At 44.7% G+C, this 17,969-nt stretch overlaps 1 protein-coding gene across 9 annotated transcripts in view; it reads right to left on the reverse strand.

The window, feature by feature from the left end:
* Positions 1-17,969, reverse strand: part of PPFIBP2 (PPFIA binding protein 2) — a 159,922-nt gene that overhangs the window by 41,042 nt on the left and 100,911 nt on the right. For all 9 annotated transcript variants that reach the window (XM_066366421.1, XM_066366428.1, XM_066366407.1 and 6 more), the window contains one exon: positions 6,710-6,841. In XM_066366421.1, the coding sequence (XP_066222518.1) occupies positions 6,710-6,841 (132 nt within the window). The remainder of the gene's footprint in view (positions 1-6,709; positions 6,842-17,969) is intronic.

Consider the following 17,969-nt stretch of genomic DNA (forward strand, 5'->3'; position numbering starts at 1 on the left):
TCATATAAGCATCCATATTATGGACTACACATGCTAAACAGGCAGAAGGGCTAAGGACAGATTGCTGTTACCCTCTACGAGAAAACATCTCTCCAGAGTCTTTAGGCACTAATGTAGTGTACAGGGTGGGGCAAAAATAAGTTTAGAGTTGTAATTATGCAAAATACAGTTTACTCTTGTAATTATTATTTATTAATTATTGTAGTATTTTCCATATAAATAGCTGTAAACCTACTTTTGCCCCACCTTGTACATAACTAATGTCACTTGGGTACTAATATACCTATTTTTAGCTTCATCCTATATCCCTCTATCTTATCCACAAGACTGTTCCAAGCAACGTTTCTGCAATGCCTGACTGAAGTGAGGACTGACCAGGTCTACCAGCTCAAGATGCATTCTCAGCCAACTCAATGAGGTCAATCTGACATCTCAGTCTCAATGGACACGATGCCTACTGTGTCTACTAGCCCCTCAGAAACCGTCATAGGGTTGACCCCAAACTCAATAGGCTAAATTTCATAAAACTCATCTAACTTTCTTTGTCATTTAGAAGAAGAAGGAAGAGGAAGGGAGGGGAGGAGAACAAGGAGGTTTACTTTTAGTTTTTAAACAAATCCCTTCATTCCTTAAAGTTTGCTTAGAGCAAGAAGTTTGGGGACTGCTGTCCTGAGTGCTTTGCACCTATCAGAGACACCCATGGACTCGAGCCCATTCCTTCTTTGACTTTAGTGAGAATGTGACTTTTCACAGAAAGTCTCTGTCCTCAGCACCGCCCTTTTGTCTGGGTTCACCCTTCCTGGTGCCGTTCATGCAGGGGCCCTTTTATTCGTCCTCTCTACCTTCTGTTCAGCCCCTTTGAAAAGGAGTTTCTCTTAAAGTGTCTCTTAAAGTGTCTTCTTTTTATTGCTATTATTCATGAGATTGTGCAATCAGAACTATATTGAAGTAGTTCAATGTTCATGAGTCATCTTCTATTTTATTTCTGAACTTTCAAAGTTATGATTTGCAATGTGCCTGTCTGTCTATGCGTGGTTTTTCCCTCCCTCACCGTCATAAACTCGCAAAGGACAGTGACCACTCTCTCTCAAGGTAACCATCACTTCTACTTCGTAACTAGTTTCTCCCTTTGCTTCAATAGTAGAGTGGCAGTTTTCCCAGTTTCTTTCTCTGCCCTCTGGGCAGAAAATATAAAAAGGGAGAGAAGGGACCAAGAGCCAATTCACATATTTAAGTGTTTAGCTGGAAGAGACTTTTAGTAGCTATCCAAATTGCAGCTGCCTTCCATTACTGTGCCTGGTCTGTCTCAGTCAGTCTGAGATCTGTAACAGGGGTGCATTTCTCTCCTCTTCTCAGAGTGACCATGTGGCATTGCCCAACATTGCTGGGCATACTCCTTTAATTCTCCCCATTCATGTGGCCTTGTTGTTTTGCAGTATGTCTATCCTTGGGCTTGGCATTTCAACTTACTTTTATAATTCCTTATCTATAGGGTTAGCTCATCCCCTCTCTGAACAGGTCTGTTTCTTCCATTCCTGGGTCCTGCATCATTAAGTCCAGGTGGCATTGTTGAGATTCTAATTGCTGTTCTGTGTTGTAATAACTGCTCACTTACTCCTGCTTTGCCAACCATGAAAGTTTTTCTTAGGGTTCTTTTCTATGTGAAACTACTGGGCACCTCCCATAATCAGTCTTTCCCACCCTATGTTTCCTGCTAAACTTGTTCGGAGTTTTACTTAGTTTTTCTTTTTCTTCCTTCATGCTCTGCTTAATACTGTCCTGGCTCTCTTCTATATCACAGAGAAAAATGTAGCCTCTAGACCCTACAGGGCAATTTGAAAATACCTGTCAAAATTTCAATTGTGTCCCTGGCCAGTTTGCTCAGTGATAGAGCATCAGCTCAGCATGTGGATGTCCTGGGTTCGATTCCCAGTCAGGGCACACAGGAGAAGCAACCATCTGCTTCTCCACCCTCCCTCCCCCTTTCCCTCTCCCTGCCCCTACCCCAGAAGACATGGCTTGATTGGTTTGAGTGCATAGGCCCAGAACACTGAGGATGGCTCCATGGAGTCTCTACCTCAGGCACTAAAAATAGCTCGATTGAGAGCATGGCCACAGATAGGCAGAGCATCAGCCCTAGACGGGGGTTGCCAGATGTATCAAGTTGGGGCACATGCAGGAGTTTGTCTCTCTATCTCCCCTCCTCTCACTTAGAAAAGAAGAAGAAAAAAATTTTCAAGTGCATTTACCCTTTAACCCATCAGTTCCACATTAATATCCTCCCACAAGAGCAAGCATTATTTATAATAACAAATACTCAGCAACAACTTAAATGTCCATCAAGAAAGAACAAGTTAAATATATTAGGGCATAGGCAGATAGTAGAATAATATTGAGACATAAATATGAGTGAGGAAAGTTTTTCAGTGAGGGGGAAATGTCTTTGTGTGTATATATTTACAGACAGATACAGACAGGTCTCCAAACACTTTTGCTAGTCCATGCATAAAATAGGTCTAGAAGGTTAGACAAGCTGAGAACATTGGCTCCTGGCTGCTAACTAAGGAACAGGCATGGAAGGAGACTTTTGCTATGTATACCCTTTTGAACTTTTGATTTTTGAATTGTTGGAGAATATTTTCTATAACTAAATAAACAAAATAGGATTGCCTGACTGGTGGTTGCACAGCAAATAGAGCATTGACCTGGATGCTGAGGTTCCAGGTTCAAAACCACAAGGTCACTCCGGCTTGAACACAAGCTCCCAGCTTGACCGTGGGATCATCAAAATGACCCCATGGTTGCTGGCTTGAGCCCAAGGTCGCTGGCTTGAGCAGGGGATCACTGGCTTGGCTTGAACCCTCTGGTCAAGGCACATATGAAAAGCAATCAATGAGCAACCAAAGTGACACAGCTATAAGTTGATGTTTCTCATCTCTCTCCATTCTTATCTGTCTCTTTCCCTCTCCCTGCACCTCTCTCTCTCTCTCTCTCAAAAAAAAAAAAAAAAAAAAAAAAAGAAAAAGAAAAAGAAAAAAAAAGAATAAAAACAAGAATAAAGCTCTCCCAGGCAGATCAGCTCTTCTCTGAGAAAACTCAATCTCTCCAGCCTTTCTCTGTACTCCAAGCCCATCGTTCTGGCTGTACCGTTCAGAAACCAGAATCCCTCCCTTCCAAGGAACTAACCATAGGGAGAGAGAAGGAATGGCCCTGCCACCTGGGCTGTAAGACATTCCATTCTCGGCTAGGAAATTCTACAGGTTCTTTCTGCTTCTGTTCATGTTTCTGCAGATCTCTGATCACCTGGGCTGATTCACATCTCAGCACAGGCAGGACTCCTGCTCCCTCTCTACAGGCTGCTCTGGTACTCCTCACAGGGACCCAGGGGTAGGCGTCCCTGCACCCCATGCAGAGGGAAGCCAGCCTCCCTCTCTGAGGCAGACCCCTCCCAAGGGCCTGGCTCTGACATGGTGCAGCCAGGGGGTTTCCTCGGTCTCCGCATCTCTTTCTGTCCTGCTTCGCTCTCCTAGTTCTGAGGTTCACTCTCCATGTCAGTCACTCTTCTACAGTCCTGATTTTCAGAAGTAAATCTAATTGATCCAACTTAGGTTCCCTGAAATGACCCAGAACCATTGCAAAAGGGTGATAAGATAAAAGCAAACACAGGAGAGTCAGTAATCACCCACACCTCGTTTAGGCCACTGATGACTCCTGAGCAAGGCTGGTTGTCAGAATTCTCTCTGTTTAAGCAGAAACCTGCTCCTCACAGTCCTAGGGCTTTATAGGCAACCATCCCTAATCCCTTCCACGGCTACAGAATATCGGCATGGGCCGAGACGAGAGCCAGACAGGAAGAGTAGTCCACAATGCTCCCAACTAACAGCATCTTTTTTTCTTTTCATTGAAACATAAAATGGGATTTGAGGATCAAGCCTGAGGAAGTTTATTACAGGTCTGGTTACCTAAATTAAAAAAAAAAAAAATAATAATTCTGCTGTCTCCAAACCACATGCAATCTGGCCTTAGGCTAACCACTGGAAAAAACAGCCGTGCCCAGAATGGAAAGCAGCATTCCTCCTACAGGATACTACAACCTCTGGTAACCTCAGCTTGCTAAATGCCTCGCTCAAAATAAACACTCCACTCATGGTGCTGCTTAAGCCACATGTTTCACGGTTCTCAGCCTCCGGTCAGCTAGTTACAGACAGTGTAGAGGTTCTAGCATACCAGCCAAGATTACGTTCAATTACGAGAATAAAAAATGTGTTTCAGATCATACAGCTGCTCACTGATTATCACGGGTTTGAACGGCCATTAGGTAGAAACCTAATGTTGGTACTAGCGACTGGGAAGGGCTGTTATCGGACCAGACCGAGGCCAGCAGCTCTGTGTCTACGTTGCCTCAGAAGTGAAGAGCCTAATGGAAAACAAAGACAAAAACTCAGATGGAAAAACAATCCTTCAGAAAAGAAAAAAATAAAGCAAATGGTAAAAATGACTGCAGCAATATTACTTGGCCTGGAAGAGAAGAGTCCTCCTCTTTCCAGTCCTCCCTAGGAAGGAACTGAGCCGCCGGCGTGGTCCTGACCCTCTGTGCGTCCACAGCGGGACTCGGTGCCGCCATGCACGTGTGCGCCCGTGTGCGGGCACCTGCTCCCCGCAGAGGCTGGTTCAGAACCGGCATGTAACCCAAACTGACCCATCTTGGCGCTTTGCTGGAACCTTTGAAAAAGAATCTCTGTCTGCCAGGCTCCTAGGATCTAGAGTTGTTAACGGCCACCTCTGTCACCACATGGGGAGATCCTTCCTGAGGACAAGGCTAAAACAGAACCAACTGACATACTAAGACCTGTTTCTACTGATATTGTGAAATGCTGTTGGATTTTTAAACCCTGGACTCTTCAAGCCTTCGTGTATGTTCATATGTAATTACAGACCTTTGAAACATTGGTAAATTAACACTAAACCCAGAGAAAATTTGTTTCTCTGCTTTAAGAAGCAAAGGCTATCCAACTAACACTTCACCCAGATAAACTTTAAGTCTGTGTGTCCCTTGCCATATACAAATAACATATTTAAGTTCCCATTTCCATTTCCAGCATGCTTAACAATATGATGACTAAAAGATGGCTAAAACCTGGCTGTTACCGTGTGTCTAGCACTACCTAAGGACGACTGCAACATACATTATCTCACTCCTTACCCAGAACCAGAGAGAGAGAGAGAGAGAGAAAGAGAGAGGGAGGGAGAGGAAGGGAGAGAGAGGAGAAGCATCAATTTGTTGTTGTGACACCTTAGTTGTTCATTGATTGCGTTCTCATATGTGCCTTGACCACGAGGCTACAGCAGAGCAAGTGACCCCTTGCTCAAGCCAGTGACTTTTGGGCTCAAGCCAGTGACTATGGGGTCATGTCTATGACCATGCTCATGCCGAATGAGCCCACACTCAAGTAGGTGGTGACCTCGGGGTTTAGAACCCGGGTCCTACGCATCCCAGGCTGATGCTCTATCCACTGTGTCACCACCTGGTCAGGCATGCACTCTTAATTGCTAGACAATACTGTCCTCAGCTCAATGGATAGATCTTCTTTAGACAACTGTCCTTCTTACTAATGAGCATGTTCTCAAAAATAATACAAGGAATATGCCCCACATGTTAGCACTGTCTCAATTATAAGTGTTTACCCAGTAAACATAGAAATAGAACAGGCTTCAGTGCACAATGACATTGCCACTTCACAGAAAGAAATAACATCCATCTTTAGATTTTGGAGAATGCCTAAATGGAGGAAGGGGATAAAAAAACCCAAAAAACCCTATTTACAAAATGCCAGATACTTTAATGATTTTATGTGAACTGTACATAGTTATCTATTTTATAGATTAAAAAATTGAAGTTTAGAGAGATTAAGTAGCTAACTTGTTGATGTTCAAAAAGCTGGTAAGCAGTCAGGCCAGTAGGGCCTCACTGTGAGGCCAAAGTGCCGCTGAACCTGAAGCCTGTCTTTCTTCCACATCTCCCACTGTCAGGTGAGAACACAGGGAACTGTAGGTAGGGGCGGCTGAAGATGGTTATCTATTGTTAAAACAGGCAATTCTCTCTCAAATAAACTAGCTCTGAGCCAAAAGTTCTTTAAATGTTTATCCAAAAAAGCAGTCTAGCATATTCTAGCCAATGGCACATGGGGCTTAGAAGACAAAACAAAACTGGAAAACATTCTCTAAGAGAAAGCCTGTGAGTGACCCACCAAGAGAAAACAAACATAATCTCAGGGTTCCATCTGGGTTAGTAAAATGCGTGTCAGGTTCCTTGGATATAGTGACTGTGGCTTGTTAGGCAGCTGACTTCGCCCTGTACATGGTCATTATTACTGTGGCTTTCACAGAAGACATCGTGTGTCCCTTAACATTTTGTCTGATACTCCCCAACCACTGCATCCCTTTTCATCCCTGTCAGCAGCTTGAGGAAGGACAAAGCCTTAGAGCCAAAATTGGGTGGTTTGGGCATTGCTGAAATTTGCAGCCATAGCAAAACCTGATAACTTGGTATTAACAGATCACTGCATCTCCAGTGCCTAAATGTTTCTGGCGCCCAGTGGCTGCCAGACTTGGGACTGAGCAGATCGTCTGAGTCCACATCAGGACAACTTCCCCTTGTCTGAGCTTAGGGCAGTTTGGTTGCCCCCAGAACTCAGTGTATCACACTCACCTCTGCTTTTCTCTGCTTCTCCTCCTGCTCTCTCTGCTCCTTCTCCATGCCAACCAGTTTGAGCTTCAGCTCAGACACTTCAGTCATCAGATCAAGCTTCTGTGTCTCAAGAGATGTGCGACTTAGCAGCTCCTGCAAACAAAAATGGGTCGGTCTCAAAATCATAACAAGGACAACTTTAGCCCCATAAGCACATAAGGCAGTCTAATTGTGTGCTGGACAACACAGAGTCAAGATTGCTGCCCCAAAGCCATAAGCCTATTAGGGACAGTCCCGGGATGATAATGAGTCATTTGGGGATAGCACAGCCCCTGCCACTACCCACTGTGCTATGAGAGACATGTGAACTACATTTTTTTCAAAAACCACCACATTTGCCCATAGAAACCATTATTCATTATTTCCAAGTAGAAAATAATATGAATGCCTCTACTTTAATTACTAAATTTTTTCATTTCAACTTTTAAGGCAAAGCAGCAGGTCCTTCTCCACTGAAACAAACAAAAAACAAGCTATGGTAATATATTTTTCAAAACCAGAATTCCCGTCACCTCCTGAACTCGAAATCAATCTTCAGCACAGTCTGTAACACATCTCATTGTAAGACCTCACTGCAAAGAACCGAGAAGGGACCTCGAGCATAAAGTACATGTCCAATGAGTATTTGTAGCGTGATTTCATTAGAATCTTATTATGTGAGATGATCTTTCCTGTGCTGCACCAAAATTAGAATGTGGCCACTGTGGGATGTGAGAAGACTCCTTTCCTTATTGTGAAGACTCCCACTGGGAGGTTATTACTAGTCCCGCCACTAATAGAATAGTAGACAACCTGCCTTTAATACATACATTTAATAAGCAAAAATAAGGTACAAAACAAACAAACAAACCCAAATGTGATAGGCAAAATACCTGCTCAGAACTACTAGAAATTAAGAAGAGCTTGAAAAAATTGGAGTATTTCCCAAAATACAGGGACAAACACATTTCTCACCTGGCATAAAGCAATGTTCCATGTGGTCCAAAATCCAAGCATATAGTAGACACTGAATACAAGTAGAACATAATGTGGCAACTAGGTGAGCAACAGGCCAAATGAGCAGACAGTCCTGCCGTGGTCTGAGCATTCGGTGACACTTTGGACAGCCCAACCCTAGTACAAGAATGGTGATCTCAACACCATTCTGACCCAATAGCTGTGATTTCACATATTCTGAACTGCCCCCAGATCGTAAACCAAACCACACACGTCAGATTTTAACATGAAATACATGATTCCGTAGGTCAGTGATTTTCAACTGGTGTGTTGCCAGAATTTTTGACACGTGCAATACCTGAATACTATTCAGGGGCACTGATCTCTTTTCCCTTAGACTGTCAAAAATAAAAATTAAAAAAATTTTAAAAATGACAGCAATGAATCAAAATTATATCTATTTTTTTTCGTCAGATCAGCAAGAAAATTTTTTTTTTTTTTTTTTTTTTTTTTTTTTTTTACAGAGGCAGAGAGAGAGTCAGAGAGAGGGATAGACAGGGACAGACAGACAGGAACAGAGAGAGATGAGAAGCATCAATCATTAGTCTTTCGTTGGACACCTTAGTTGTTCATTGATTGCTTTCTCATATATGTCCTGACCTTGGGGCTACAGTAGACCGAGTAACCCCTTGCTCAAGCCAGCGACCTCGGGTCCAAGCCGGTGAGCTTTTGCTCAAACCAGATGAGACCTCGGGGTCTCGAACCTGTGTCCTCCGCATCCCAGTCTGACGCTCTATCCACTGCGCAACCCCCTGGTCAGGCAAGAAAATGTATTTTTTAGTGTGCTGCAGAATTTAGTAATTAGTTCATGTGTGCCACAAGATGAAAAAAGTTGCAAATTGCTAACTCAAGCTAAAAGGCCCTCAGTACCTTGAAGAGCCAGGCTACAAACCAGCCACCTGCTAATCTGAGGAGATGAGTGTTTAGAAGTCAAACCAGCAAATTAAGTTCACTGAGCCCTGGGTCTAGAAGGCTGGCTCTTCCTGGGCTGGCCAGACTGAAAGCTGGCTTACAGGAGAGGCAGCAGCACAGCCACGCCAGAACTATGGGCTACTTGTCGTGAGAGTCAGCCAAATCAGTATGTCCAACGGAATTGGGGGTGGGGCGCAGACTTACTGAGTGTCTCCTCTGTGCCAGACACTGTTGGGCACTTTACATACATTCTCTCCATAAACCCTCCCAGGGATTTGGCAGTAAAGATTATTATCTCAACTTTACAGATGAGAAAACAGGCCCAGAGACTGACCTATCTTGGCCAAGGACACCATGACAATCAGCAGCAGAGTTAGTGTAATGTAGCACATAGTTTCCCAAATGGAGGAAGTCCAAGAATTTTCAGGGAAATAAAAAATACATGCTGAGAAAAGGCAATCGACAAATATTCACTAAGCCCAGGAAATATCCACTCAAACTGACAAGATTCTGTTGAGTACCGTACATATATTTACTAGGGCGTGGTGTTAAGACTATGCTGAACATAAAAGGCCCTGAAGGGTTCTTCTCTGGGTGGAGATGATAGCTTCTCTCAGTCAAGTAACTAAGCCGTACCGTATTCCTCCATGTATAAGACACTCCCACACACCTTAATTCTGGGGCCCGAAAATTGAAAAAAATATATTACATAAAGTTATTGAACTCAAGTTTTATTCATCATAAAATTCATACAACTTCTCATCACTGTCAAAATTCCCATCCATTAGCTTGTCCTCCTCTGTGTCTGATGATGAATCACAGTCTTCATATATTGCCTTGTCCTCAGTTTCATCTATAGCAGGGGTCCCCAAACTTTTTACACAGGGGGCCAGTTCACTGTCCCTCAGACCATTGGAGGGCCGGACTATAAAAAAAAACTATGAACAAATCCCTATGCACATTGCACATATCTTATTTTAAAGTAAAAAAACAAAACGGGAACAAATATAACATTTAAAATAAAGAACAAGTAAATTTAAATCAACAAACTGACCAGTATTTCAATGGGAACTATGCTCCTCTCACTGACCACCAATGAAAAAGGTGCCCCTTCCGGAAGTGCGGTGGAGGCCAGATAAATGGCCTCAGGGGGTCGCATGTGGCCCGCAGGCCGTAGTTTGGGGACCCCTGATCTATGCCATTTGAAATGCCATTGTATAAGACGCACCTAGTTTTTAAACCCCAAATTTTTTGAGGAAAAAGATATGTCGTATACAAGGGTAAATACCATAATCCTCTCCACACCACCTACTCATTCCTACCTCCTCCCCTCTCCGCTTCTACCACCTCATAATTCTTTTTTTTTTTTTTTGTATTCTTTCGAAGTTAGAAGCAGGGAGGCAGTCAGATAAACTCCTGCATGCGCCCGACTGAGATCCACCCAGCATGCCCACTAAGAGACAATGCTCTGCCCATCTGGGCCGTTGCTCCACTATGGCTGGAACCATTCCAGCGCCTGAGGCAGAGGCCATGGAGCCATCCTCAGTGCCCGGGTCAACTTTGCTCCCATGGAGCCTCGGCTGCGGGAGGGGAAGAGAGAGACAGAGAGGAAGGAGAGAGGGAGGGGTGGAAAAGCAGATGGGCACTTCTCCTGTGTGCCCTGGCCAGGAATTGAACCTGGGACTTCCACACGCCAGGCCAACACTCTACCGCTGAGCCAAATGGCCAGGGCTACCACTTCATAATTCTATGTTTATCTCTCCATCCTTTCATCAACATGCTTATTCCAAAAAATTTTTGAGGCAGTTTGGACAATAGAAAATTCAAGTTAAAAAAATAAATCATAAAAACTAAAGCAGGTAGGAAAAGAAGTTGAAGTCAGAGTTAGAGTTGGTATTAAAGTCATACATTCAAGTTCTGTACACAGCTAGAGATGGACTATATTGCGTAAGTGAGCTTCCCAGCCACCAAAGCAAAGATGAAAAGGAGCAATTCTACAAAGCAAGGTCCATGAAGTAATAACATTGCTTGGAGTGCTGAAAACAGAAAATATCCTTCTTCCATGAGACTTCAATCATTTATTCAACAAATATGTTTTAAATATCTACCAGATGCTAAGGCCTGGGGATATGACAGTTAAAAACACAGCCTCTGTTGAATGCTTGAATATCTTAAGATGATATTCATGCCATTTATCTACTAACCAGCACTCAAGCTACTGTCCTGGTGGGATGCAAAAAAGCCTCAGAATATATCTTTCTTGAAAGCTAACTAAGATTTGAATCTACTTCTATCATTGCTAACATTCATCTAGCTATGCTGACTGCCAGGCTGTAACTGGTCACACCAACGTTCCAGCTGACAAGGAGAGTATTCTAATTGGTTGCACTAAAGTTCCAATAGCCATTCCAATTGGTCATGCCAGTACTCCAACTGGTCACATTAACATTCCAAGTGGATGTTCCAGCTGGAAACACTGAAGGTTTAATTAGAACCCCGGGGCTGCCTAATTCCATACACTCTGTGGATAACGAAACTTTCATTCACTCTCTCCCAGCTTATAACTGTTATCATGGCCTCTACCTTTCATATCATTCATTACCCATCATCTTTGTCATTAATAAATACTGTCTTATGCCCTGGAATCAAACTCAGTCTTCAAAAGGCTTAACCCAGTCCAGCTCTGCTCCCGCAAATCCAGGCCTGGCACTGCCTCCAGCCACTATCATGAACTGTCACCTCTATCATACGTGTCTTCAGAGGATTTAGCTACCCTACATTCTCAGCTGCTTCTTCATAAAGTGATCCTGACTTTGGCATGAGATGACACACCTGCCCTAGTCATTTCAAGTAAAGACCACTCTGCTCCAACAACCCAATTTACAGGACACCTTTCTCTCTGTCTCAAGAGTGCTTCCAGACCACTCTTTGTCCCTACTGATGGTCTACATCTGCCCTCCTCTTCTAAGGCAGCGCGTTCAGTAATATCGCATCCTCCCCAAATATCTAGAACCCAATACAGTCGCCCATTTTCCTGGAGGCTTTTGTTTGATCAACAGTCTCTCTACCTGCTTTGGGCACATTCTGTCTCCTCAATAGCTTCAACATTCTTGTTTGTCTTCTTTTCAATATCCACTCTGGCTTCACAATTCTTGACTTCAATACCAGCAGTCTCTGCGTCCACTTAGTTTCAGCTTCTCAGCAGAATGGCCACAGCCTGGCCCTCATCTTTGTCCAGAATATGTTTGCTCTGCTTCTAAAATGTTCAACTCAGAAATTCTCTCTTCTGGCCTTGATGCTCTGACATTTCAACTGTCCCATTTACTCACTCAAATAATCTTTAATTTCTTCCTCAGCAGCTGCTAGTTACTTAATAACTCTCTATTTTCCTAGATTATCAACTTCCTTTAAGCAATATTTGTCTCCTTATCCTCTCCACACCTTTGAGGTTACTCATTTCAATTGTATCATATCAGCAGCAGAAAACGCCTCATCCAGCTTGTCCTTGAAGCCCCTAGACCTGAGTGCATTTGCTTGATCAGAGCCCAAGCCATGCCAAACCTCCAAGTCTTTTGTCTGTGTTTCTACTCCCCACGGCCTCAGAACTGCCAGTAAAAGTCACTTAAAGATGCCAGTTGGTATCCATACAAACTTACACTATCTAATTACAGCTGATGTTCCAATACTGCCTGGCAAAACTTTTATTCATCTCTGGCTTGTTCCTTTCAGAGATCATTCTGAATCTTTTCCATTCTATTCAATCCCTAAACCCCACCCTTCCCCCCCTTTTCTCCTCAAATAACCTTTCCTCATATTTATACTGAAAAAATTTTTTGAACAATCATCTGATCATTCACTGATCTTACATCCTTTCTCTTTCAAAGTTTCTCAGAAGCATCTCTCATTCATGCATCTTAAATTCAAGTCTTAGAGAAAACCAGCCCACACCTCCTTTCCAAGGTTAGTCCGAAAGAACTGCACATAGCCAACTTCTCAGTCAGCTCCTTCACATTTAAGAACTGTTCCCTAGCCCAGGAAGTTTCCAGGTTGCACATAAAAAGCATGTTAACACAGCAGAGTTAGCTCCAGAATTGCCCCATCTGACCCACCTTCCTGTTGCTGACCACTTCTCAGTCTCTAGACTCTTCACGCCATCCTCACACAGCTCCATGAAACTTCAAATTACTTCCCTGGGTAACCAGTAGCAACTGGCTTTGTTCTCTGAGTTCTGGTCCTGTTTAGCTGATAACAGAGTGACGCTTACTCACATGGTCTTAGGCTTTCCTTCACCTCTGTGCTGCCTTTGAGGAAGTTCCCAGCAAGTCTGTGCTACTCTAGGGTAAGATCATTAATCATCCACTCTGACAGGCATTTAATCTCTCCCTCACCATCAGCTTCTATTCTGCAGGCTATAAACATGATCAAATTTCTGACATTTGAAAGAACCTTCCCTCTCTACCTGGCTTTCCCCTTGAGCAACGACCACCAACTCCTGCAAGCTCTCTCTGGGCAAGAGCACACTGGGTGTGCGTTGCCTGTATGAATGCCGTCTCCCTCTGTCCCCTCCCTTCCCCAAACTCTAGAAAGAATACTCTGTCCCTGTTGCCTCTTCTTCTTCATCTTCCTGTCACTTCTCAATACGATGTCTGCATGCCTGCCACCAGCCTCTGCCTTCACCAGGCAGAGTACAGAAACAACTGCTTCTGGGGACCAGTATCCAAAGTTTCAGATGGAACTTACACGTTTCCCAGCTCCCCGCCAACTCTCCCTTCATCCACTTATTAGTGTAAGCTACTCCTTGTCACTGTGTCCTTCCTTTTTTTTAACTTTTATTTTTTTCTTTTCCATCTCCTTTGCTGGATTCTTTTATTCGGTCTGCCTCTTAAGAAAAATGGCCTTGGGGTCCTAGCTCTCAGCCTCAATATGGAATTAACCATCTCTGGATCCAGCCTGCTTGTCAGGAGAACCAGGGCAAGGCCTGGGCCCTGCTCAGACCTGCCGGGTAAGGGCCTGTGGGAATGTCTTGGAATCCTGCAGCCACCGTCATGTGTGGGGAGGCGGGGTGAGGGAGGGCAGGGGCTGAGACACGGGGTACCGGCTTCTGTGCAGCGCTGGCTCCCCCTCTCCCCACTGTTTCAATTGTTCCAACCTGTGTCAGTGAGTGAGGGGAAGGGATGAGGAGGGGGCAGCATGGGAGGCAGGTATTTCCTCTTTCTAACTATGAAGGACCAGGAAACTAGGTAATGAAACTTTAGGAAAAACCGGTGAACAAAAATTATCACTCACCCCTCTCACTTCACCACTACCAGTAATTTCTTCCAGAAGGACAAATCCAGCTCCTTTCTGGGAGCTTGAAAAAAGCTTACATCTCATATCGTCATTTCCTGTTTCCAAAGCTCAGTTTCTGACTAGAGCTGATAAAAAGAAACTGCCTTTCAACTTACCCTCTCCTTAAAGAGCTACATCTTGAAGCAATTACTTCCATCTTTGAGTGTGGAACATGACCCAGGGAGTTACTGACCAATGACAGAGGACGAAGCCAGACTGGCAATCTGAGACCAGAGTAAAAGAGCAGGCCGTGGAAAGACATGAAAGGAAGAATGTGTCCTTTGCTCTTTGAAGGAAGAGGCAGAGGCCCAAGCCTTGCCAGGAAGCCTCTTTCACGAATAACACTGTGCAGAGAGACGCACATAGTCGGCCTGAGTTTGAGTTCCGACTCAGTCCCTGCTAATGAAGTCATCTCTCTGAACCTCGTTCCCTTATCTGTAAAATGAGGCAAAGCTCCTACTTCACATTGTGGTCTGGAGAGCAAAGATCAAATGAGAAACTTGAAGAAAGTGATCATCTCTGCCTCATAAATCCCCCAGAGGATTTTAGGGAATGAGGGCAGAACCCTGTTTTCTTCACTCATGACCCAAGCATCTCGCCTCCTCAGACAGACCAGTGCTCCCACAGGACCATGTACATAGCTCTGTACAGTATTCTTTTTGAGACAGAAATAACCCCCTAAAGGTACTTTTGGGAGATTTATCAGTCAGGGCCCGATGGGACTTTGTTGAGTTCACATATCTAGGCACAGTGTTTCCTCGGTACCTCAGGGGCAGGAACCGTGCCTGTGCCTTAGGCCCTGTATCCCCTGCTCATTGTCTGACTCACACTGACCACGTGTTCAGTTTTGACAAAACTGGAGTAACTCTACTATAGCCATAAGAGGTGGGCAATGTCGAGTCCATGCTGTCATCCCCATTCTCTATAGATAAGAACACAGGCCAGCTGACTTCCCAGATTAATAGCAAGTGGTGAATCTACAGAGTGTCGTGTTCACGGACTCCAAGTCCCCTAAATTTGTCACTCTCCACACTTCACCTATAAGGCAGCGAGAACAATGAGGTTGCCTGACGCCTGGAGCTCTGGGTCAGGTAGAAGGACTGAAATAGAGGCTGGTGGCCTTCAAGGTGTCCTAAAAACTGGGTCATGTCCTCACAAGGGGTTTACATCCTTTCATCTCCACTTGGCTTCCCTATTCTATCTTCTTTATGGCAAAAATGCTGCACTTGACTGCCGGCTCCATATAAAACCTCTTACCCAGCGAGTAAGAAGGGTCCGTGAGGGGAGGTAGAGGAGCTTGCTGTGGAGAAACCTTCTAGACTCCAGAGAACCCATGGGAGCCACTCAGAAAAAGCCACCAGGGACCTCAAATACATCAACAGGCCATGGGGAACCCTCCTTGTGACACGGAGACTTTGTTGTCAGCTGAGCCAGTCACAGGGAGGAGGGCACTGGCCCACGCCTGTATTCCCAGAGTACTATCTGGCCCTGGGCTTGCTCAGCCCAGTGTGAAGCCCTCAAAGATGCAGCTGGACAAGTCTTTGACCTGCTTAAGGAACAGAGGGCAAGGCTCAGCACAGTGAGCTCTGTATCTAAACCATCCTCGACCTGTGAAAACTGATCCAGGCTGTGGCCCCTTGAAGACCTGATTGTACATATCCTGGAAAATGGCTCTTTTTAATGAAGAAGGTTCCCTGGAAAGTCCACACAAGCTCATTGAGTCTAAGACTATATAATCTGAGGTGCTTCCCAGGCAGTCGCAAGTGATGCTGCAGCTGCCCCCTTCCCTACCTGCATCGGGCTGCAGACAAGTAATGTTTTGCTCTAATTGTGTCCATCATCTATGTATTGCCCACATGAGCCACCCCTGCGCTGATTCTGTCTGGTCCTGGTTTGCCCACGTAACCCCAAGGTCTCCATGTTTTCTTTCTGATTTCCGGAGACTGGAAGAATTGATGCGTAGAAGGAAACAGATGGGAACTGAGGCCTCAGGACTTCGGAGGGGCCAGGCCAGGCTGAGAGGTGTGTAGCTCATGAGTTGGGTGGGGAACTCCCTCCCTTCCTCTTGGGCTCCTGGAAAGAGTCTGACTTTGGTCAGGAGAACAGCTGTGGGGAGAGTTCAGTGGGGTTTTGGGGCCCATGTAAGCACAGAATTTGGGCTATGCTAGTTGGGTTTTAGTTTCCTTAAGTCCCCCAAGTGCTGTTCCAGCCAATGAAGGGGAAAAGTCCAGAGCAAAGGTTGCAGATTAGAGGTCTGTGGGCCATGCTTGGCCTGAAGGTATGTATCATGTGGTTCAAACGGTATTTTTTTTCCATTTAAATTAGTCACTCATGTTTTTAAAACAAAAGCTTATCTTTAAATCTGGATTTCCAGCTTCTTGTGAAAAATGGGACTATGTGGCAACACTGGGCCTGCATGGGCAGCCGGCTAGAGTGGAGCAGCAGCTGCCTCCTTCAGACAAGACCCATTCGGTATGCAGGCAGCATCCCCAAGGGAAGCAGTGTCAACAGGCAGTCAGAAGGCCCCGTACTGCGACAGTGAAAGAAACTGTTCAGAGCTCCCCAGGCCTTGGAGCAGCAGATCAGGCTCCTTGAGGGCAGAAATGGTTTCTGAGGGCTGGCTGACAGAAAGAGGCAATTGTTTGTCTCCATTCTTTGCCTCAAGGCCATGAGTCACTCTTGCTCCTATCACCAGAAGCCAAGAGCCCTGGGTCCAGGATAAAGTCAAAGGAGGCAAGTCTCTGCCAGCCCCAAGTTCAGAAGACACACGTACACACTTCAAGCTATAGATGGCCTCACATCAATGCCGTGGTGCAAGAATTAGGTATCTTTTCAGACAGCATCAAGCAGATTTCAGGAAAGCATTAACTTGTGCAGCAGAACATTCAGTGTGGGATTTAGAGCTGGGAACTCAAAGATCTCAAGCTCAGACACCACCGTGTCTAGCGAACACACAAATGGGAGTTGAGGTTCATATGCATCCTATCATGTGAACTCAGAATTTGCCAAGAAAGTAGTATTCCACACTCCTTTCAGTTTACCCTTGACGGACTGAAAGAAGGCAATGAAAGTTATTAGCAAAATGTTATGACTAAGTCAGGAAGATCTTTACATCCTAGAGGTGGCTAATAAGAGTTACCATACTCGAAAAGATACAAAACCAAGACATTCTCCTCTATGGTACATGCAAATGACACGCCTGCTACCAAACCCACAGCACACAAGAAAGAAGATTCGGAATACGAAGGACATGAAGGGAAACTTAACTTAAGACTTTTTCAAAAGTCTAAAATCCAGTCCATAAAAGGACAAGACAGACTCCTCCAGGTGGTGCTGGGAACCACTGTGACTGCTTGGCACAGAGACTCTGACAAGGGAGCGGAAGCCCTGCCATAGAGAGGGGGCAGGGCAGCCTTGAGAGCAGCTAGGAATGGAGGTCAGAGAACTCGGGGACAACAATGCAGCCATTCTCCAAGTAACAATGGAGTGGTACTTGCCAGGCAATGCCTTCCTGAAACATCTACCTTCTGGCAATTTATGACAGGTTCTCTTCTACAGCCAAATTTTCTTTCTCTGTCTGGGTTTTTTAAATTTTTTATTTTTATTCATTTTTAGAGAGGAGAGAGAGAGACAGAGAGGGAGAGAGAGGAGAGAGAGAGAAGGGGGAGGAGCTGGAAGCATCAACTCCCATATGTGCCTTGACCAGGCAAGCCCAGGGTTTCAAACCGGCGACCTCAGCATTTCCAGGTCGACGCTTTATCCACTGTGCCACCACAGGTCAGGCTTTTTTTTTTTTTAAATAACATTCCATCATTTTCCCCCTTAATCACCACCCCAAACCACACCTTGCGCAGCCTTGAAAATATAGTCTAGTGGGCTGTCCCTATGTACTCTTTGTGAAAATGTTTTTCTGCCATTTGAGATTTTTCTATCAGCCTATATTCCTTCCTGCATTTTCAAAAGAAAGATTCAAAATGTTAAAAGT

Source organism: Saccopteryx leptura, chromosome 1 (assembly GCF_036850995.1).
Source record: "Saccopteryx leptura isolate mSacLep1 chromosome 1, mSacLep1_pri_phased_curated, whole genome shotgun sequence".
NCBI classification, from domain to species: domain Eukaryota; kingdom Metazoa; phylum Chordata; class Mammalia; order Chiroptera; family Emballonuridae; genus Saccopteryx; species Saccopteryx leptura.